Genomic DNA, 23,911 nt, shown 5'->3' with positions numbered 1-23,911 from the left:
CCCTCTAAACAAAAAAATAGACCTCTTACACCCTAAATTACACCCCTGAAAATATTCTTTTAAGTTCCAATAAAAAACGAAAAAATCAGTTCATTTTTTAACTTTTGTTTCAACAATAAATGGGCATTTTCAAGAGTTAGAAATGTTTGCGGCCGTCTCATTTAGTAATTAATAGAGTAGTTCGGGTAGTACAATAACATAGCATGTTATTTTGCTTTAAGATATTGAAAAATAAATGAAAAAAACATAAAATTAATTATTGAATATTATATTTTATAAGAGTATATAGAGTACGAATTTGACAAAGGAGGGCACGAGGTAGTTAAAATGAGGAGTTCAATAACAATAGGCGAGTACTTGATAGAATTGGAAAGTTTTAAATACTTAGGATGTGTGCGTAGATGACGTGGGTGATCGTGTCAAGTGGAAGTTTAGAATAAGGGTGGTCGACCCCAAGTAGTTGGGATTAAGACGAGGAAAAAGAAGATTGAAAATTATATTTTATGTAATACAAGGTAATTATTACTTTAGGAATTGATTTACAGTTCTAACATGGTATTTTGATAAACAAACATTATTTTTAAATTCTTGGCAATTATATTACAATTGTTAAGGGCAAACTGATAGTGAACAATAGTAACCGACACAAATTAATTTCAAAACTTCCAAAAAATGTTAAATAGAATTATTTATTTTAATAACACTTTTTTAATAAAATTTATAATTTAAGGAAAGAGAATAGATAAGTAGAAATCAAAATGTGAAAAAAATATTCTATAATATATTTAACATTACATTTAAAACATAAATTATAATTTAACTATAAAATTATAATTAAACAAAATAATTTTTGAATGACATACATTAAAAGTTTAATTCATATGTTTATGTGTACTTGCTTTCAACCTATAAAGCACAATCTAATAAATAGATTTTAAAGATTAAAGCCACTCTATAAATAAAACTGTAAACTCTGATAACAATTTTAAATACAAAAAAAAAAAAAGACTAAAAATAAAACATTTATAAGGTACATCATTTTGAAAATTGCCATTATTAAAACAAATATTATTGGCAAAACACTTAATTTGATACAGAGTAGGAATAATTATAGGCGCCTATTATATAAAATTCAGAGGGGATAAAACCTTTTTTTAGTCATGAAACATTTTTTTAAAGTATACTTCAGGAGCAAAAGATATAAGTATTAAAATGAAAAGTTCCTGAAATGTCAAATATTTAATAATTACAGAGATTAAATAAACACACATTTTTATTCTGTAATCATGATTATGAACACCATTCAGTATCTATCATAATATAATAATATTGTATGTAGGACATAGGTATTCATTATCAAATTTTATTTTAAAAAAAAATTTAATGTATTCACTACTTTTTTTAAAGAACCACTTGTTGCCTCCCTTATATGGGTATGATTATAATTAAATAATAAATATTAATTTAGTGTCCATTGAATATAACTAACAATTAAGTCTGTTAAGAGTTAAATTTTAATCAAATTAATAATATCATTTTATACTTAAAAATTAAAAAAAACATGCTTGAAAGTAATTTAAAAACCATGCAAAAACAAAATGTTTAATTGATAACTATTAACATCAAATGGCATACTAAAATATATGTATTATTTATTACATAACAATAAATTTAACTATATGTTGAATTAAATATCATTATAAAGTCTAAATATTAAGTCTATAAAACGCAATCATATTTTACATTTATAATAGATAAGTGTGAAATACTATAATTTTCAGATATAAACAATAATTTTTTTGTAAATTAAACATAACAACTGAATGTTTTAAATGACATTGATCAATTGTTACTTATCTAATTATAAAATAATTTTATTTTTGGTTGATTGATAAATCAAAACTATAAATGACATTTCTATTTAAAACTGTTTATTTTTTATATACAGTAACATTTTGAATTAATACATATTTGTTTCTGTAAAAATATTATAATTATAAGAAAATAGATTTTTTTAGAAAATTTTATTAAAATTGGTCGACAATAATTTATTTTTAAATATATATATAGGTGTAATTATTGAACATTGGTGAAAATGTAATGTTAACTTGAAAAAGAAAAAGTATCACAAAAATTTAGAAAATATCTTAAATAAAAAAACATAGTTTGATAAGAAAAAGCATGATTTAGTTTTTTTTAACCTACAATAGTATTATTTAAACCATTTAAAGTATCACAATTATTATAATCATAGATGGGCTCATTATTGGGAGATAATGGTGATGATGACAAAGAACAATTATTATTTCTAGGACTAAACTGAGTCCATTCATCCATGGATAAATCCAAGAATTCAATACTGTTCAAAAATTTTTTACCTGTAAATAAAAAAACACCAAAGTAATTGAGATTAATTTTAAAAATATGCCAAATACAAAAAAATATTGATAAGTTTTACTATTTTAATTTTGCACAAATAAACTTACAAAGAAGGTTTTTAAAATAGTAATTCAAAATATTATCTGAAGTTACAATATATAAATAATTAGAAATTTCATTATGCTTAATCATATACTTATATCATAACAAGTTATGGTTATAATTTTCTTAGATTTCTAATTATTTGTTTTTTAGGTTCAAAATACATAAGCACCTTCAAAACCTATTGATAAAATTTTACTTATGTGCTTAATGCTGTAGCTGATAGGATAAATGAAATACTTTTTTAAGAATATAAGATGATAGCACTGATGATTTAGATGTAGTATTCTTACCAGAAAAACCTCCTACAGCATATAATCTATTTCCAATAACTGCTACCCCAACATTGGCTCTAGGAGTAGTCATATTTGGTCCTGGACTCCAAATTCGCTCTTCTGGGTCATATATTTCTGTAGTTGTTAAGGACTGTGTTCCATCAGAACCACCCACAACATATAATTTCCCTAAAATCACAATGTTTATTGATTAAAAAATACTTATATTCTAAATAACTACATTGTTCTTTTAAATTTAAAGCCAGTTTTTATAAAAACGACTTTCAAAATAACTAAATAATATTTTAAATATTTATTTATTTATTTGAAATAATTAACACCAAACACCTTTTTACATTAGTACATATTAATAAACAATAATAGTATGGTAAATTGAATTCTTTTTGAAAACTCTACTTAATAATGTTACTTTTATGTCATCAGCAAAAAGAAAAACATGAGATTTAAGAAGATGGTTACAGCTTGTAGAGTTAATAAAAATAGAGAACTTAGGTGACTACCTTGTGGAACACCAGATGTAAAATTTTCCACAGAGAAAGAAAGTACCTTTATCTAAGGACTTTCTGAAGAGAAGAAATAAAGAAAAAAATATAGGGAAAACAAAATTACAACGAAATCTTGCAAAGATACCATCAGGTCTAATTGAGGAAACATTTTTTAATTTTTCAAGAGCTTTGAAAATTTATCAGGAGTAAAAAAATAATAAGAAGGCAGAGAATTTTCAACTGTAGTTATCACTAAATGAAGTGACAAAAATTATTAGAAGTTTGAAAGTAAAAGAAAAATACTTTGAAAAGAGAGAGGTAGAATCAATAAGACTATTAGAGATTGTATTAAGATATGTAAAAGAATTAGGTAGGGATAACTGCTGCTTGATATATTTTCAAAAGATATGTGGAGACAAAGAGAGTGAGCATTCAGTAGAAGTGACATAAACTTGATAATTGAGTTTAGATAATCGCTTACATTTTATAAGAAAAAAGGAGAACATGTTAAAATCATTAGGTAATTAGGTTTTTCTAAAAATATAATGAGCATGTTTTTGCATTATTTAAATTTTTTAGTTCTCTTGTTATCCACCGAGGAAAGTGGGATCTTTTAAAAGTTTTAAGAGGAACAAATCTGTTTATAAAGAGAAGGATAGTGAACATTATACTGTAGAAAAGTAGCTACCTAATTAAATGAGGAACGAAAAGAGTTGGTGCTTAAGTAATCTGCAGATTCCTCAGTCAGAATGTATGTAAGCAGACAAACCAAATAATGCAAATAACTGAGCCAAACAATTTATTAGTGTATTACGCTTAAAATTTAGACTGAAAATAAATTAAAGTATTTGAGTTATTTAAAAAAAAATCTATTCGAAATATAAATTTTAAGTATTATTAAAATGTATGTTTACTATCAAAGTTTTATTTAGTGATTTTAATTTTATAATATCAATATTTAATTCTAACCTAATATTTTTTTGCTATCCCAATTTTTCAACTATATAATTGAGAGTCGAAAATCTAATATCACTTAAAATATGGCAATTAAAGAAATTTGGTTTTAATACTAGTTACTAATGCACTAATGCCAAATAATACTTTACATTTTTATGACAAAAGAGTCAAAAATGTAAACATGTAATAAAATAAAAGATCCATGACAAATTTAGAAATTTAGTCATTTTATTTATTTAGTTATTTCAACTTTGAAATTATATGATAGATGAATTATTAAAGATAGAGTTCTATCAAAGAAGTGTTTTTGTGTCTATTATTTATTGTATCTTATTTGTGTCTATTATTGAAGTTTTTTTAATTTATATATCTTCGTAAATGTTATAATTTCTTTATTATAGTATTCTAAAAGAGGAAAAACTATGTTTCCTGCTGTTGCCCATTTTCCCACATGTGTCACACAATTATATAAATAAATGTTTCTATTGATATTAAAAAAAATAAATACAAATTAATACCTTTAATATGGGCAAGCCCACAACCTCGTCTTGGTGTTATGATTGGCTTAATAAAAGACCATGAATTTGTTTTTGGGTCATAACATTCTACAGTATTTAAACAATTCCACGTATCACATCCACCAACTACATACACTTTATCATTCATAGCGCAAACGCCAGCTTGATTTCTTCCTAAATTTTTTTTTTTAATTATAAAAAAAAAAAAAGAAAAAAATGAAAATATAACTGTACCTGTTTGTAAAGGAGCAATACTTGTCCATTGGTTAGTATCAGGATCATATACATCACACTGTTTTATTCCAACTTGACCATTCCACCCACCAATACAATAAATTTTACCATTCAATTCACAAACACCTTCAATAAATATTTTGTTAATAATTATTATAACTTTTTGAACAATATTCTCTTAGTAAATATTATATACCATTTAAGTCTTTAATATAACAAAATTCATAAAATTTATATAGATAGTATTTATTATTGTATAAGTTAAAAAATATAGAAGAGTAAAATTTATGCTACTGTCAAATAAACCATTTTGGGACAGTTAAATATTTTACAGATATCACTTAATTTTGAGAACTAATATTTTCCGTATCTTAACAATACCTGCAAACATTTTACTAGTGCTGTAGATTGATGACTACTAGAAAATGATACTAGAAATTTAACTGCCTCAATTTGGGACATTTAATTGTATTTTTATTCAAATTATAAATTAAAATTGATAGATTTTTAGCTTATGTATTTATCAAGACAATAAAATTACAAAAATTATATACATTGTTAAAAACTTAAAGTAGAGATAAATATTAAAATATATCATTACCACCCTCAAAATTTGTTTATCCTATTTCCACTATAATTCTGAATTTAAATACAATTAAAAGGCTGATCATTTTAGGTATGCAACTAAGTTCTCGCTGTTTGTCAATAGATGGCTCCAGCAGTAAATGCTAGTCGATTATAACATATCTAAAACGTCATGAACCAAGCAGTCATATAGTAAACAAATCGCTTTGACACATTAGTGATTTTATTTTAGCGTCATATACTTTTAGTTGTGTGAAAATGTATGATTTTGTGCCAAATAATTGTCATATATGGTAAATGTTACTTTACTTAATCATTCAAAGAAAACTGTGGCTGAAGCGCATAGAGTTAAAAATTTTTTATGGAAATGCTGCTCTCTGTGTAACAACTTACTGTAATTGGTTTCATTTCTTTAAAAATGACGGTTTCATTATTAACGACTGACCGCGTGAAGGAAGGCCAAAAACTTTAAAAACACTGAATTAGTAGAATTGTTTGATAAAAATCCGTGCCAAATGCAGAAACACTTTACTTAGGTATTAAAAGTTATCCGCCAAGCCATGTCTAAGTGATTGCATATGATGAGAATGATTCAAAAACAAGAAACTTGGGTCTTTTTTTTTTTGAAGTCAAGTATTTTGAGCGACGTTTTTAGCTTATGAACAACTGTTTCAGCAGCAAAAAAGGAAGAGTTAACTTCATCCCATAGTGACAGGTGATAAAAAATGGATTCATTACAGCAATCCAAAGAAAAGGAAGTCCTGATGACTACCTAGTCTTGCTTCTACATTCACAGCTCAGTCGAAAATTATGCTATGTATTTGATGGGACCAGGTCGGTGTTTTTTATTATGAGCTGTTGAAACTGAATGAAACCATCACTGAGGAATGGTATAAACTTCAATTGATGCGACTAAGCCAAGCACTGCGCAAAAAACGACAACAATACAAACAGAGGAACGAAAAAATGATTCTACTGCATGACAACGCCAGCCTCATGTTACTAAGCCTGTTAAAACCAACATAAAAACACTCAAATGGGAAGTCCTACCCCAACCACCATATTCCCCAGATATTGCGCTGTCCAATTATTACTTGTTTCGTTCAATGGCACATGAACTGGCTGATCAGCAGTTCTGCTCATATGAAGACATCAAAAAATGACTTGATTCATGAATAGCCTCAAAAGACAAAAACTTTTATTTAATGGTATTCAAGTACTGCCAGAAAGATGAGGCAGAGAGATCTAATGATAGGCAATACTTTGAATAATATATATGTAAATATTTTTTCTAAATTAAGTTACATTTTTAATAAAAAAAATTAGCATGAACTTAGTTGTGCACCTAATAATAGTAGCTTAACACATTAAAATATATAAACCGAGATAAACACATTATCTTATTTAAAGACAATGAAGATATTGACTTGATTTTGATTTGATTTCCTTAAAAAATAAATTCTATACCACTTTTGTATTTAAAATAATTATTTAAAAAATTTTTTATATTAGCACAAAATTTAAATAATAATTTAAAATTCCTAAATTATTATAAAAGTCTACAAGATAACCTATTAACTGTTATTCACCTGTATTGGACCGAGCAAGTGGTAATGATGTTACGGGTATCCATTTTTTTTTAATTATATCATAACATTCAACAGTAGCTAGTTCAGTAGTTCCATTACATCCACCTATTGCATAAACTTTATTATTTAGTACTGCTACATCAAAACGTCCTCGTGCTTCACACATTGGTTCAAAGGTTTCCCAAATATTTAGCTCTGGATCATAAGATTCAACATTTTTAATACATTCTGTTCGATCATAACCACCACACACTAATAAATTATTGTTAAAGTTTGCACAACCAACAGCACATTTGCCTGAAGTCATATGTGCTAATGCACAATAAAGATCTGGTAATGATTCTTGAGATTCTGCTCGACTATTTAATGGAGATGGCTGAGTTGATGGTGGACTTGATAGTGTAGACACATTCAACTTTAACTTGATGCTTAATGAACATAATTGACCTTTAAGGGATGCCAAAGCAGAAAATGTATGTTCTAAAAATATAGATAATATTGAATATTAGTATTTTAATTTCATAGATTACTTTTAAATTAATGTTTAACTATTAACTTTATACCTCCAACACAAGTTACGCCTATAATAGTCCAGTCACTTTCTACAACGCTATCCCTTCTTTCATGTATTTCACGGTTGCAAATCAATACTCTAGATTTTGCTGGCTGAATTTGGCCTTTACGTCTAGTCTAAACAAGTTGAAAGATAGAAAATTAACAAACTAACTAATGAAATAATTGATTTAACATGCCATTTGTCTTTATAATACATATACCATTTTTACAAAAGTAAAAGTATTTTGTGATTTTAGATTTTAGTATTTATTTGGTTACTGTAGTATTAGATATAGTCTTCTCAAATTGATATTAAATAAATATAAATTTGTTTAACATACAAATGTTGATTTTCAATTTTTTTTTAATATTGCTAATGGACTATTTTTTATTTTTTTAATACAAACAAAATTTTAAATGAATTATTTTTTAATAACAAATTGAAAAAACACTCCTTGGGTCGTTTTTGTAAACTAAACATCATCATTTCATTGAATACAAGTAAAAAAAAATAACACAAGGTTAACCTATATTGAATAACTTGGTTTAGTTTGATTTTAGAAAAACACTGAGGTACTATTAACCTATGATTTGCTAGTTTAGATGTTATGCTTATACAGCAAAATAAAATGTTAAGTTTTAACATCAAATTACTACTAAATGCTCAGATATATACAAAGTCATCAGAATTTAATGAACCATCATTATTTGATTAAATAAAAATAATGTATATAATTTTTTTTAATTTTTATTAGATACATAGTCGCTGATTTGAAAATAATTTGTATTTTTTGACATTTTTTTGAGCAATGAAAACTTCTTTTTCTCAATTTATCAATCATGAAGTATTTTAAATGTACATTCCTTATACATTTTAAGGGTATCAACTTTTTTTTTTTTAGAAGCAGCATACATATCTAGCTTACGAGGTGTGTTTAGAAGATAATGAGAATTTTTTAATTTTACGTTGTTGGGTAGTCCAATTATCAATATTTTTTTACATGATGTTGGTAAACATGTCCCTGAAGTATGATAAAAGCAATCCAAATAAACGCCAGGCCATGTGACAAAACAATTCATGGCTTTTGAACCACAATAATACACCTCATCTTACCAAGGTATAAAAATAATAATAATTAGTAAAATATTGAATCAAAAGTTATTATAAACTATTCATTCTTTTAATTATCTAATAAATAAGCTAGTTATGTATATTGTTATTTGAAAAAATAAAATTGATACCCTTATAAGATATAAGGGAAAAGCATAAAGAATACTTCACAATTGGTTAATAAAAAAAACATATATCTAAAACAAACTAAAAAAAAATTATTATTATTTTTAATTTTTTGAAAAATCTACTGGTTCATTATATTTTAATAAACCTCTAGAATACAAATTTAAAATTACAGACATCAATATCAACTAAAAGGATTTTTTGTTATTTCACTACTTTATCCTGTATAGATATAATTAGCAAATGTATGCTTTTAAAGCCTTGTAAAAATATAAGGGTTTCCGAACTCACCTTAATCTCACCGAGTTTACTTTTAAATAGAAAATGATAAATTTTTTAATTTATTTAATTAATAATTTTAACCCTTAACTACCGACGTGTAAATAAATGACATAATTACTGACGTGCAGTCTACCAGATTGTACTCTTGTACTTCATATAATTAATAACTAGGTGTCAACCATTTAAAGGTACATTAAAAGAAAATACAATTAATATTAATTAATATTAACAACAATGTATAAATAGTAAATTGCGAACAAAAATTTGATGTCAGTAGTTAAGGGTTAAAAAAATTGGTAAATGCCTATTTCAAAATAATTAAAATCATTCACCGTCTTCAATCTTGATACGAAATAAACTTAACTAATGAATGTATTATTAGATGTAAACATAGTAAAAACTTACAATAAATGAAGGTAATAAAGAGTATATTTATAATTAATATTATATTAAGCAATTTAATACTTGTCTCAAAAAAAAATAGAAAATCTATAATGCAAAAAATGATACCATTATACCTATGAACAATTTTTGATAAACAACAGGAACAACATTTTGCAAGATATTTTTTCAGAAGAAGCCTTTCTAATCAATAAATGATGACCAAAAATAAAATACTATCGACTAATATGATAAAACAACTAAAACACATTTTCCTTAACAATGAGAGCTTGCAAAAAACATATTCAACAACTAGAATTATTTTTCATGGACATAAATATCCCTTCCTTCCTACCTCAATGGACACAATACTTATATTCTATGTTACCTAAAATTTTTACCTTAGGTATAGATGTAGATTTTTTTGACAACTTTTTATAATCTTGAACAATTTCTGTATCACTTAAATCTCCAGAAGGTAATTCAGAACAATCTTGTAATATGTTATCTAATGCCAAGTATAACATATAAGTCTATAAATATAAAATTATTATTAACGATATTACAATTTAAAATCTAGATAGATATTTTCTTAATTTAACTAACTTTTTCCATTAAAACATTGAAAAACGTTAAATGCTCATTTTCATCATAACAACGTTTGATCCAGTCAAGAACTAATTCAGATACAGAATCACCCGTACTGAGAGACATTTCTTGTTTTGTTTGGCTTAATATTTCAATTCTTACACATGGTAATGAAAGAAAAGCTGATGTTTCAGCTACTTCTTTCATCTAAAAACAAAACATATATAAATACATTGACTGTATACATTTAAATGACTGGATATATTCTACAAAAAAGCAAATTTTTTTTTTTATTAATCAACCTTTATTTTAGTTTATTTAACATATTTTTAAAATAAAAATTTAACAAAACAATAAAAATTAATATAAAATAAGACAAAATGTATTAAAAATATAAAATACTAGGTACATAATTATATTATTTTTTCTAAATCCCATAAAAAAGATTTTACAGGAGGAAGGCAAATGTAAAAAAATTTTGACTAGATGTTTTGGTGATTTTTCACCTAAAAGATAAATTTAACACCAACAATGAGAACTAAGATATATGGTTTATGAATATGGTAATGCCAAAACATAAATACTACAGAAAAAATAAAAATAAATTAATTAAAAATCTAACAAAATTACTTAAGTATAAGAATAATACTTACATGTGCTGAGATAAATGTATTAACTTGGGCTATGAAAGATATGCTAGTTGATATACAAGGTAAAGAGCGAATCTCTATACAATTATCTACACTCAAATGTTTCAGCATAAAACGACTTAATTCTTTTGCAACACGATCCATTTTTAAATAGCAGGCAGTTAGAAATATAGATTTTACTTGACACAAATTTGCTTCTAACCTGAAAATTTTTACAATTTATAAATTATAAATTTTTCAATATTATATTGTTTAATAATAGTTTTTAATTTAATGAATTTATTAAAAATATTGATTTAGAGTTATATACTCAAATATTGTAAAAGTAAAATTTAACTTTTTATTTAACATTAATATACCAAGCTTGAATCTATTAGATTGAGTCCACCTTTCAAATAGAAGAATTAAAGAAGTTTAATTTTTAATTCTATTGTAAACAAATTTTTAGTTTTAAATAGATAACCTAATGAAATACTCTTAAATGTGATTCATGAATCACAAACTGCATATATTAATTGGTATCACAGAAGCTCTATAAAAAAAAAGTATATTATTGATAACTTTGATTAGTAACACATATGATATTAACAAAATGTATATTTCATAAGAGACTCTTTAACAATAAAAAAGTATGAACTTTTATCTGGAAATTATAATATTACCACAGTAGGTAAAATAATCTAGATGAAATTATTTTAACTAACACGTTAAATATCTTGCATATTTACAAGAAGAAAATGTTTTTAAAAATTGAATTACATAATTAAATAATATAAATATTTTAGTTAAAATTGTGTCATGATTTTATTTGTCAAACAAAAGAGTCTTAATTTAAAATAAAAATAAATGGTAGCGACAATGCGTTACCGAGATGTGTAGGTGTATTCGATGAGCTTCTCGACAGCAGTTCTATCATTGAGTGGACCAGTGGCATTCAATGTGTAGGTAGTAATTGCTTCTCGCTGAGAATGTTTCTTTTCTTCATCATCTGCACTAAACAACTCCATCAAATATCGACTTGAACTAGCCAATACTGCACGATGACCATGTAATTCAGAATTTCCCACCTACACACACTCATGGTGGTCGGTCTACGTTTCAAAATGGTCAAAATTTCCCATCCCAACCCAATAATAATATTTTTAAAGGATGTAAAATCTTTCTATTTTTAATGTGGACAACTCATAAAAAATAATGATTTTTTTCAAGTTAAATAAATTGACTTGTAGAACAAAATAAAAATTAAAATAACCCATTTTGTTACTTAAAAAGAGATATGAAAATATATAAAATAAACAACCCAAAATAAAAACTGATGTATAAGTATTATTCTAAATAAATATTTAACTTACATTTAATATTACATCACAAAAAGTACGACTTTTTCTCATCATATTAAGCGAGTTTAGAATAGCAGCTTGATGTTCTTCATCTTCCATGATAAATATTGCTCCAGTATCACAACCATTTAGATCTGAGCTCACATTATTGCTTGTGACTGCTTTTTCCATTTTTTCGTGTCCATCTGAATAATTAAAACCATAAAAAGTATTAGATTTCATTGGTTCTTTTAAGAGAGTTTATAACTTAATTACTGCATAATTTAATAACAAAGACACTTTAACAACTTAAATATTTTAATAGAATAAGGATAAGATTCCATCTATTTCTAAATATTGTTAATCACATAATTTCTTTGTCATAAATATTCACTAAATCAATAGTATTAATAATGAATGAAAGTATTAAATATATATACTTGCACTTTATAACAAAATATTTATTCTTTAAAGGGTACACCAAGTAGAACACTAAACTATATGTATTAATTGGTACCACAGAAGCTCTATAAAAACAAGTATATCAGTAATAACCTTGATTAATAACACAAGTGATATTAACAAAAAACCTAAAAAATTTCATTTGGTACTAACTTTAAATTCTGTAGTAAATATTTTTTAAAAAACCATAACCTTACTTCAAAATACAATGTCCATTTATATTTTTAAAACCCAATTTGAACATTTTAAATTAAAATTACAAAATATACATATGTAAAATTTATTTTAAGAATTCACCTAATTTTGAAATTATCTTTACTCTTGAGAATATGTAAAGCTTAAATCATTTGAATGGAATAAAACTAAGAATAATAGAAACTGTGTTCAGCTAAATATTATATTAATTGATTAATTATAGTATTGAGTTTGAGATAACTTTTAATTACAGAAAAAATACTAGAAAAATTAAAAAATAGTAAAATGTATATATTTAAAATTATGGAAAAAAAAGTTTTAGTTACAGCCCATGTTGTTGCATCCTCATTTAAAAAGAAAAAATTTAATTATTAAAAGTTACCCAGATAATCATATTAGTTTTTTTAAATTAATGAAGTTAAAACAATTTTACAGTTTTTGGTTACATTCAATAAAGTTTAATTGAACACAATAATTTATTTGAAATGTATATGGTCTAGGATAAAAATATTCATTTGTTACACTGGTCAATTAAAAACAAAAAACATAACTTCTAACGAAAATGTATTTTTTGACAAAACTTAATTTATTAATTGTAAAATTTAATTTGACATACTTGGCAAGTGTCCGTTTAAAACTGTTGCTTGAATAGAATCCATTTTTTTTAAATATATTTTAAAAATTCAACGACACAGTTAATCTAAAATATTAAATTTTTACTTTAATAATTTCAAAAAAATCAATTATAGATAAAAATACCTTTTATATAGAATTAATACAAAAAAGTACTGTAGATCAAGTACTACATAGCATTTTGATTTAATATATCTAGAAAGCACATGTTGCTCACTTGGCTTTAGTAACAGTAAAATAAAGTTTCGTCATAAATCATAATAAATATTATATAGTAATCTTTCTCGCTGAGTTATCAACAAAACAGTTGTAACTATTAACGTCTTGGGTCCGGCGAATACCGCACTGTTTTGTACTCGGCAAATAGCGAACCTGACATCGTGCGATCAAATTACTATCTATTCGACGCATGATTAGAGTGTGGCGTGCAATAAAATCATCCACCTATACAATGGATTATCGTGTTGTAACAAAAATGTCCTTGTAAAGAATTGTACGCCCGCCGCCCTTATAGCTTATCTGTAAAAATCATTACCTTGATTTTAGCCCACTATCCAGTGACTATGTAAATGCTAAAACTTCTAAAGTCCCTGTGTATAGTACAATTAAAATTCAAAATTTATTTGTTTCAATGAAAGATAAATATTTAACTGATTAATTTGTTTTACTTAAAGACAATAATTCAATTATGAAGTATTTAAGCTTATAACTTCATCTAAAAATTGAGTTTTTAATTCCTTAAATAGGTAAAATGGTTAACACATTTATATACTTATAATATTTTTTTTTTTCAATAACATACTGACATTCTTACTTTCTTAATAACTAAATGCTTACACTAGTTTTGTCTTATTGACTATGTATACATTTTTTAATTTAAAAATTGATTACAAATTTAACAACAAAATTGTATACACTTTTTACTAGAAAATTAAATATATTTATAAGATTGTAAAGTTCTCTAAGTATAACAGAAAATATTATTTTCTTTTATATTTCAAAATATCAAAAATTTCAAGTTTTGAGTAAACTACTTTTTTTGGAACTAAAATTAAATTACAAATTTCTCAAATTTATATAATATAAATAATTGTAATATAAAAACCTGAAATTTAAACTGGGCGTCCTTACGTACAAACGTAAATAATTGTAACTAATCAAAAGATAAAAATAAAATTATATGACCTAGTCCAATCCACGGATTCGGCCGACATCGCTGACCTACAGTCTTACAGCCTTATGATATATTAACTTTTGGTCATCGAAGTTCATGTGACCACGAAGCAAGATTGAACTGGAGTAAAATTTGAAGTCTTAGATATCGACGCCAACATAGAACCTAATACAACAGCAACTTTTATAGGAGTTTAGGGGATGATGTTTGATATGGTAACGATGTCGAAGCAACAAATAATGAACTTAAAATAAAAAAGATACAAAACAAAATCTAATATTTATAAAAGAGTACATACATAAAAAAGAATAATCTTATTATATAATAGAATAACTAATAATAGAAAATTAATAATGATAATAAATTAAAAATATAATAAGACAATTATGACAAAAAATATCCACAACAACGATGCATTACAAATTATTTTGCACTATATATGACGATAAATAAAATATAAAGTTACTTAAACCATGGGTAGCTTTACTTAGTTTGACCATGGATTGGGTTAAAGTTCCTGTGACTGTTTTAAGACGCACCACTCACAGAACATCATCACCTTTATTCACTTCAAAGGCTACGGATCATTAACCTATTTAAGGAAGGTAATTGGGAATCTTTAATAACAACCATATCGTTTATTTCAATGCGTCCTTCATTCATTTATTCGTGGTGTCATCGACGCCAAAAAGTCTAAATGCATTAATTTACTAATTTCCAATGATTCACCAAGGTACGTTGCGTAATTTAGAGGTCTCCCTGTTCTTGGACGAATACTCCAGGATATTTACCCAGACCGAGGATCCGTTCTAAAATCTCCTTTCCTATATGAATGTTAAAATGTAATGAGACTCTAGAGACAAGTGCTTCCAAGAGGCCTTTACAAGTCAATTTTTGCTAATTTTACCATTTGCCACGGGCAATGATTTTTACTGAATCGACAAACGTTCGTCGAAATTCGTTTTTTGATCAAATTGGCAATTTAAGCTGATTCAAATGTTAAAATTAATTTTTTTGACTTAACAGAAAAAAAAATTGAAATAAGTTTAACTTTATATTCTATGTCAATTAGTTTTATATAATATTCATGAATATCAGTGTACCCCATTATAAGGTATATTAAAATACAATACCGATAATTTTAACACAAAAATAGCATATTTTTGAATATAATAACCATGTTCACTATATCTCGAATTTTTTTTCATAGTATAGTATATTACATAAGCTTTAATTTAAGATTAAATAAAAGTGTCAATATTTCCGGAAAATTTTCAAAAATTGAGTAGAAAAATTTTTACTTCTGTGTAAAAAATTGTTATTTTGAATTCCCCCTGTGGTCAGGTCAATAGTCAGATTTTCAAAAAATGTATATCAAATGAAATAAGTAAACATAAAGTATTTATAAAAAAATAATTGTATTGATCCATACATTTTTCGAAAAGTTATAGTAATTTAAAATGGAAAAAATAAAATCCGAAATCGTAAATTTTAACACCAAAATTGCATGTTTTTTAACTGCGGCAACCATTTGCACATAGAAGATAAGTCGTCAAGAAAAATTTTTTTTTAACTTATAGTGCATAACATTATCTTTATTTTAACATATGTTTGATGCTCGGAGTATTTCCGGACATTTTAAAACTTAAGCTGAAAAATTAAAATTTTTGCGCAAAAGTTGCTATTTTGAAGCGATATACTTTTATTTTTTCTGTTCTCTTCTTTTAACTACTATAGTTATAAAATCCTAAGCCGTTACATATTGCATCCAAAGTTTTAAGGAGACTGATTTAAAAAATTAAATAGCTCTTTAAAAACAAACATTAATAAAAATGTATGGCATAATATTATATATTATTTTTTACGTACTGAACTGTTAGATTAAAACTAAAGTTGCAGACAACGAAATAAACGTATCAATATTTGTTGTCTAATGAAGCAATACATTATGAAACGCTTATGTTCATTATATTCATCAATGTGACGCAAATCATAGTAATTGTATACAGGTCTTGCCGTAAATGACAGACAAATTGTTAATTTATTTTATGAATTGGAATTTTAGTAGCATTACTTGAACGAAAAATAATTTGAAAGTTCAAAGTAACACTGTAAATAACAAATTTGTATGAAACGTAAACCGATAACAATAGTGTTTTTATTGAAGTCTCATTAAAAAACATGTTTACTTGTTTTTTGGCTTTTATAAGATTTCTCTTACATATAATACCATTGATTATAAATATTATTTATAATAACAATAATATAAATAAAACAATTATTAATATTAATAATCAATGATAATACTGCATTTATAACCTATGTACAAAGTGGTTTCACCTGCAAGTTTGATAACTTAAATAACTTTTTTTCCAGTTAATATTTTGCGTTATTTTTTTTTAATTATTTTTATACATTGAAACTATAAAAACTTTATAGTAAATAATAGTTCATTAATTCATTACAAAATATTTTATTTTAATTTATGAATTAAATTATTAATAAATATAGTTATTATGTAGTGTATATTTTCGAAAAAAAATATCTTATTAATGTTCAGTAATAAATTATCTGTAACATTTTAAAGTTTGGAAAATTTTTCGTTGTAAAACATTGATATATATATATCCAGGAAACGATACAAACGAAATCTTTCTTGAAATGTATATAATTTTTTCTATACTAATTATCTATGCTTGAATAAACGCCTGCAATTAAAGTAGTAATACTACCTATAACATTATTATAAGATGATTTAATTTTAATTATAAGTCGATGATAATTTAACTAGTTGGTGAAATTATGAAAATATCTTCGAGTTGTTGTTGAACAAATGTTGATAACATCTAACTGACTAGAATTATTTAGAATGTAATAATCCTAGAATTTCATATAAAAAATTATTTCTTCACAATTACTCAAGTTCTGTTATATTTAGGTTAAAAATTACAAGATATCTATTTTGTAGACCGTTTAATTTTGTATTGAACGGTGAATTTTAAATACATAATAATTTTGTTTTTTATTGAGATATAACATGATAACCATGTAACAAGTTTAATTTTTTTGATATTACTCTAATATACGTGCAAAAACATGATGTTTCAATTTCTGTCATACTTAGAAAAAAACTTGGAGATCAAATATACAAAGTATTAAATTTTTAACTTATAAATATATCATAATAGTGGAATCTGATAATTTCTGACGCAGTATGGGTTGAATGAGTTATTTTTTTTAAATTGCCAAAAATGCACGTATTTTTCCTCATTTAATAAAGTTATGTAATACTTACAAAAAAAAATACCAATTTTCAAATTGATAAAACATAAAACTTTCTACTCAAGTGTTTTTAGTATGCTATTATTCAATCCAACAACTAAAATTGAACACTGTAGATTTGCATAGAATCATTTGCTTTTCATTTAAATATAAACTTTTTCTAGTCAAATAATTTGCAACAGAAAAATTTATATTTTTTTACGTTTTCTGACATAAGAAGATGAAAAATAGCATTTTATTTGATAAATTTAATTATCATTTTTTATTAATATTCGTATTTCATATTTATTTAATTTAGAGTTAAACCACTTCAATTATTTTAAATTTTATTTCAAAAAATTAATATTCAATGTAGATTTTATATTATTTTTAATATTACATTGCTTCATAATATTATATTTTAAATCTTGTTATGTATATAAAGTTTTTTAATTTTTATTGATATATAACTTAATATGTTACTTTTCTTTTTATATTACATTTGGGTAAACAAATTATTGAATAAATTGACTCAAAGATATTTTTTGGTTATTATATAATCTTAAAAAATTGATTTGAATCATTTTTTTGTTTTGAGATGAAAGTTAATCACATAGGATGTGTAAAAGTAAACTCTCAATTGATTCTTAATATAAAATTATGCAAAATAAAGGTAAATAATACATCAAAAATACAAAATTTACTTAAAATGTTTGTTATACATAATACAGAAAATATATTTTTCTGATGTCTATTAATTCATTTTAAATGATAAACTTCTCAATAAACAAATATAAATAAATAGACTATTTTTTTGGAATTATACTTAAAAGTGAAAAAAATACTATTATTTGACACTATATTACACTCATATAAAGAATTAATTTGTTTCAAACTCTTTGTAAGTGCTTAATAATGTTGCTTTAAAAACTTCTTGTCTAGGCCACATTTGAGCTGCTTTAACATTTAAAGGACTGTCAATATTTGGTTCTAAAAAAATTATGCAACAACAATTATAATTTTGCAAGATGTTATTATCATTTTAATTTACTCACCCCCTAAAAGTGATTGTAAAGATATAAGAATAGCTTTTACATCATACATAGCAGACCATTTATCTTTTAAAATGTCTAAACATATAGCACCACTGTCAAAATCAACATTAGGATGGAAGCAAGGAGTAACAAAGGTTACAGTAGGAGGTTTATAAGGATAACCACGTGGAAATTCCATATTTAATTTGTATTTCAAATTTTCATATGCCTAAAATAAAAATTTAATTAAAACATATTACTTCATATACATATAAAAAAATTCTTACTGTATCTTTAGGTCCAATAATAGTAGCAACCCATCGAAAAAGATTATCTCCATCAGGAAAGGCAGATACAGATTGATCACAAGACATCTAAAATATAAAAACATATTTTTATTATTACTCAATAATAGAGTTTGTATAATAGATTAAAAGACTATTTGGTTTTAGACATACCATGCAAAATTTTACTAAAAAATATAAATCTATTTTTATAATTGAAGTTTTTCAAATTTATTTTACAATTTTAAAGAGGAAATATTAAAATTTAATTGTATTATTTGAAAAAATTGAACTAATCTACAGAATGATTGGTTCATCATAATAAACCACTTCATTTTTCTCAAAATAAATACAATATTGGAAAAAAATTTCTCATTTCTTTTAGTAACATATATATTTTGGATGTTATTAAGAATTTAAATTAATAACTTAAGGTGAGGAGTGGTTGCTGTTGTTTTTATCACTAGTCATTTCCCGATCATATTCTTCCTCCCTTCTAGGTATAAAAATGAGAATAACTTCCATAAGTTGTTATTGATTAGTCATTTTCTATTATATAAGTCAGTTAAATATATACGTTGCCATTTCAAATAATTTAGTTGACACCATTTTAAGTTATAAGGGATAAACTGTAATTATTAATAAATCAGGAAATATACACAACTAAAAGAAATCAATTTTTTTTTTAATTTTGTATTTATTTTGAGAGTAATTAAATGATTTATACTAAATTTATCACTCTGTATTAACTAAAACAGAATTGAAATAAATAACTCTAGGGCTTATCGGCGAAAAATTTCTTCCATTGTTTATAGTTGGCACAAGGCCAAACATTATGTTGAACCCATTATTTTTTTAACAAAAACTAGCACGAAGACAAGTTTTTTGCTATACCAGCTAATAAAATACTAAAATAATTTAAATTTTAACTAATTTTTGTTATAAAATTACATTTCTTTTTTTTTTTTTTGGACATACTAGCCGCTGATAAGCTCTAGTGCAAACTGAGACTATCGCTATGAGCTCTTAAATTGGTGACCACACAAGAGTTTTTTCAGTGGTAACAAGTACCATGTTTCTAATGTACTTAATTCTTTCCCTTTAACTACACCAGTTCAAGTGGTTATATAGTGTCAAACGTTGGTTTGACACCACATAACCACTCTTGGTTGAAAGTGAAAGAAACAGATTCCTATAAAATATAATAAATGCATAATTACCATTAGGCTCATGAGTTCTTTTTGCAATCTAAAAGAAATAAAAATAAAAATTACTTTTCATGTTTCAAGCTAAAAAAATTTTTATTTAATTTTGTTTATCAAAATGTATCTATTCAATTTTTAATATAAATATTTATGTTCACTCATATCACAAATAAACAATTGTTGCCATTGTATAAAAAGTATCAAGTAACCCCCCTTAACATTTTTTTTTTTTTTAATAAATTGAGGTTGAAAAACTTTTTATTGCTAAAATTTTTATTACCATGTGACTTACAACAATATAAAAAATAAAGATATGCTTTTTAAAAATTTATTGTAGTTTTTAAATTTTTTGAAATATAGTGTCCCATCATATTTTCACAAATATAAATTACTAAAAATTCTTTATTAAATGGTATAAAAACATAAATTTCTAGTGAAAATAACAAGTTAGTACATCATAGTTATTAAATCTAAAAGTGGTTCCAAAAAATTTGTTATGGATAATTCAAAGTTTTTAATGAATCCCTTCAAATTTGAGTAAAAGATGTTCGCCTATTTATGGTGGGACACCATAATTTGACAATTTCTATAATTTTTGATCCACTGAACATTTTTCATTGCTTTTTTTAAAAAAAACTTATTAGAGCTTATGAATATAATATCATATAAATATAAATTTTTATATACAAAATCATATACCTATATCTACTAAGTTTGTAAAAATTGTGTTACTTTTATACTTCTTTAATGAACATAGACTAACGTTTGATATCATAATATAAACAAGAAAAATTAAAATTTTTTAACTACTAAATTATTATTAAAATTTATTCGATAAAATGGAAATTTTGATTTTTTTTTTTATATATTTGTGGTAGTATTTTTAATTAAAAAAAAAACTAGTAGTAAAATTAGTATTTAATAATACTTAATAAAATAAATAGTTAATTTTTATATTCTTGATATCATTTTAATTTTAAACTCTAATAAGATTTTAAAACAGAGAGTAACAAAAAATATTCAGTGGATCAAAAATTATATTTATCAAATCACCATGGGACACCATATATAGGTGAACATCTTTAACTCAAATTTGAAGGAACCCATTAAAAATGTTGATTTATACAAAAAATATTTTTTGTAACCACTTTTAGATTTGATAAATATGATGTACTAACTGGTTATTTTTACTAGAAATTCATATATTTTATATTATTTAATGTAAAAAATAGAAATGCCAACAATTTGTGTGATCAACACAGTAATAACCATTAAAAAATCATTTATAAATGTAAAGTAAAATTAAGAATTATATATAATAAAAAAATTTGGAATGCTTTTATTTTACTATAAAATTGTAAACTTTAATCTTCTTCCTAAAAAGAATCTCTTAAATATGAAAGTATTGAAGCTTTCGTGGATTGTTATATTGTTTGAAATAATTACGGATGTATTCACATTTTCAGTTTGAGCTGACATTTCAGATTCATTGCAAAGTCCGAAATGTCAGCTCAAAACTGAAACCGTGGATACATCTGTAAACAAGTAATTCTTAAATACATGCCTACCCTAAATATTTATTTTTTCATTCATGTTTTAGGTTGATCTTTATAAAAACATATTAATTTTCAGGAGTAAGCCAACATAAAACAATACTTACTATGACTCATTCTTATATTTTCATAGAAAAAGTAAAGAATTATTTTAAAGTCTCTTGAAATCTTAAAGTTTTTAATTAAGAGTTCCACAATAAAGTAGAATAGATATTATCGATACTATGGTACATATAAAGTTTAACAAAATTAATGAGATTTTTAATAGTTATAACTCTGTAACCACTTAATAATTGATATTCAATTCGACCTCGCGTAGATTATTTTATGAATTGAAAAAAGTAGTATTTTGTTTAGAAAAGAATGAAATACTATTATTCAAGTAAATATAAATGTTTTTAAATACCTTTGAACAACTTTATTAGATTCAATTTTGTCGCTCATATCTTCACTTTTCTTAGGAGAATCTGATGGTCCACTTTCAAGCCTAGGATTAACGTTTTGAGCCATTATAATTTTTAAATTACGTAATTACGGTAAGTTCGAATATGATTTGAAAATAATTAAGATATCATAAAACTTTTATTATTTCTACTATGTTTACACTAAAAAAATTGAGCCACTAATTCGGATATCAAAATTTTATTTATAATAAATTACAACAAATAACATCGACATAAGATTTACAGAACGTATTAAATAACGAATACTATTGTAACCAAAAATCGTGATTCATAAAACAATTCGATCGATTACATTCAAGACTGATCTACGATTGGTTTATTTAAAAGTACTTATTTACAATGTACTTCTGATTTTAACGGAATAAATTTCAAAGATAACAATATAACATCAAAGATAACCTCTGTATATACCATGGTTGTAAATAAAATGGTTGGTTGGTTCCATCATAGATTAAATACACATGTGTATTTAATCTATGGTTCCATTCATAGTGAGCTAAAACGACAATAACCTTGCATAAATTCAGTTTTTATCAAGTTAACTGTCTTGAGTTTTATATAGCCACCCAAAACGAATTAAGCAGTACTCAAAAAATTTTTATTTGAAATTATGAGGCTTTTGGATTTATGTTTTACATTTCTAATAATAACTTTCATCAAAATTTCAAAAATTTAGTTTTAATCAGAATTGAACTTCTTGGAAAATTAATAAACATATAGAGTGTAATCAGAAAATAAATTTTATTTTATCATTTTTTTAATTGTGTAGTATACAAAAATAATCTTAAAATTGAGTTAAAAATGATGTAGAAGTTTCGTTTTGATACGATCACATTATAAGTGATCATATCTCACAATATCATTATACTGCCGTTTAGGCTTATAATATTGACATAGTGACACACATACTACTACAGTAGGGAAGATTGTACACATAAACACGTTTGGGATTCATGACCATCGTGTATAATACGAATATCCCAAACGCCATTTGACATTTACCATCTTATTGTCTAAGACATTAACTTAATTTAGCTACCATCATATTAGTGTGTGTTTGTGTGTGTCTCTGACAGCTCCCTGTTGGATTAATATCACCTCTAGATGTTCAGCAGGTTTTATTGTTTATTTACTTTTTAGCTTCCTTAATGTACTATTATATCGTTGCATAATCAAAATTGTTATACATTATTGTAGTGCGACCCTTGGTAATTCCTCTAAAGGTAAATTAATTAAATAGGTAACCTCAATACCTAAGAGAGATATTGCCTAGTCAGCTATCCCCCGTTGATCTCTCAGAATACTGTTGAAGGAAATTTGGGCTCAACCCCTAAATAGCGATCTATTAGTTGCTGTGTAAAATACTTTAAAATCATAATTTTTTATTGAAAATTGTATAATTTTTGGCTTTAATACCCAATAACAACTAGAAATGGAAATTTGAGTAGTTTTTTTTTCATGTTAAAGTACATTGTATTAGTTTTAATTA

The 23,911-nt window shown here is 24.6% G+C and overlaps 2 protein-coding genes across 3 annotated transcripts; both read right to left on the bottom strand.

Moving 5' to 3' along the window:
• Nucleotides 1-2,060: 2,060 nt before the first annotated feature.
• Nucleotides 2,061-13,883, bottom strand: LOC126906857 (influenza virus NS1A-binding protein-like). 2 transcript variants are annotated; one of them, XM_050687757.1, is made up of 13 exons: nucleotides 13,574-13,883; nucleotides 13,431-13,514; nucleotides 12,191-12,363; nucleotides 11,706-11,905; nucleotides 10,842-11,040; nucleotides 10,207-10,395; nucleotides 10,002-10,133; nucleotides 7,709-7,835; nucleotides 7,146-7,625; nucleotides 4,972-5,097; nucleotides 4,738-4,911; nucleotides 2,775-2,945; nucleotides 2,061-2,378 (listed from the first exon to the last, which is right to left on the bottom strand). In XM_050687757.1, the coding sequence occupies exons 2-13, from the start codon at nucleotides 13,471-13,473 to the stop codon at nucleotides 2,197-2,199; spliced, it is 2,196 nt and encodes a 731-aa protein (XP_050543714.1). In that variant the 5' UTR covers nucleotides 13,474-13,514; nucleotides 13,574-13,883; the 3' UTR covers nucleotides 2,061-2,196. The 2 variants fall into 2 exon arrangements, with proteins under 2 accessions (XP_050543714.1, XP_050543716.1); XM_050687759.1 differs by lacking the exons at nucleotides 11,706-11,905; nucleotides 13,431-13,514; nucleotides 13,574-13,883 and having other exon boundaries at nucleotides 12,191-12,340.
• A 4,677-nt stretch (nucleotides 13,884-18,560) lies between these two features.
• LOC126907297 (probable ubiquitin-conjugating enzyme E2 C) lies at nucleotides 18,561-22,733 on the bottom strand. Its single transcript, XM_050688466.1, has 5 exons — nucleotides 22,365-22,733; nucleotides 20,421-20,448; nucleotides 19,204-19,290; nucleotides 18,938-19,145; nucleotides 18,561-18,872 (listed from the first exon to the last, which is right to left on the bottom strand). The coding sequence occupies exons 1-5, from the start codon at nucleotides 22,466-22,468 to the stop codon at nucleotides 18,763-18,765; spliced, it is 537 nt and encodes a 178-aa protein (XP_050544423.1). The 5' UTR covers nucleotides 22,469-22,733; the 3' UTR covers nucleotides 18,561-18,762.
• Between the last annotated feature and the right edge of the window lie 1,178 nt (nucleotides 22,734-23,911).

Source organism: Daktulosphaira vitifoliae, unplaced genomic scaffold (genome assembly GCF_025091365.1).
Source record: "Daktulosphaira vitifoliae isolate Bord-2020 unplaced genomic scaffold, ASM2509136v1 Scaffold_5, whole genome shotgun sequence".
Taxonomy (NCBI): Eukaryota; Metazoa; Arthropoda; class Insecta; order Hemiptera; family Phylloxeridae; genus Daktulosphaira; species Daktulosphaira vitifoliae.
Note: the sequence above shows the minus strand (reverse complement) of the source record. Positions and strands in the feature narration are given on the sequence as shown.

Excerpts from the sequence above, each read along its gene's own strand:
- LOC126906857 (XM_050687757.1), bottom strand. The coding sequence starts at position 13,473 with ATGGATTCTATTCAAGCAACAGTTTTAAACGGACACTTGCCAA. Across the intron at positions 7,626-7,708 it reads AGGCGTAACTTGTGTTGGAG|AACATACATTTTCTGCTTTG; the intron begins GTATAAAGTTAA and ends CTATATTTTTAG. Across the intron at positions 2,946-4,737 it reads TGGGCTTGCCCATATTAAAG|GGAAATTATATGTTGTGGGT; the intron begins GTATTAATTTGT and ends TTGTGATTTTAG.
- LOC126907297 (XM_050688466.1), bottom strand. The coding sequence starts at position 22,468 with ATGGCTCAAAACGTTAATCCTAGGCTTGAAAGTGGACCATCAGATTCT. Across the intron at positions 20,449-22,364 it reads TCTAATAAAGTTGTTCAAAG|ATTGCAAAAAGAACTCATGA; the intron begins GTATTTAAAAAC and ends TATTTCTTTTAG. Across the intron at positions 19,291-20,420 it reads AAGAACTCATGAGCCTAATG|ATGTCTTGTGATCAATCTGT; the intron begins GTAATTATGCAT and ends TTTATATTTTAG.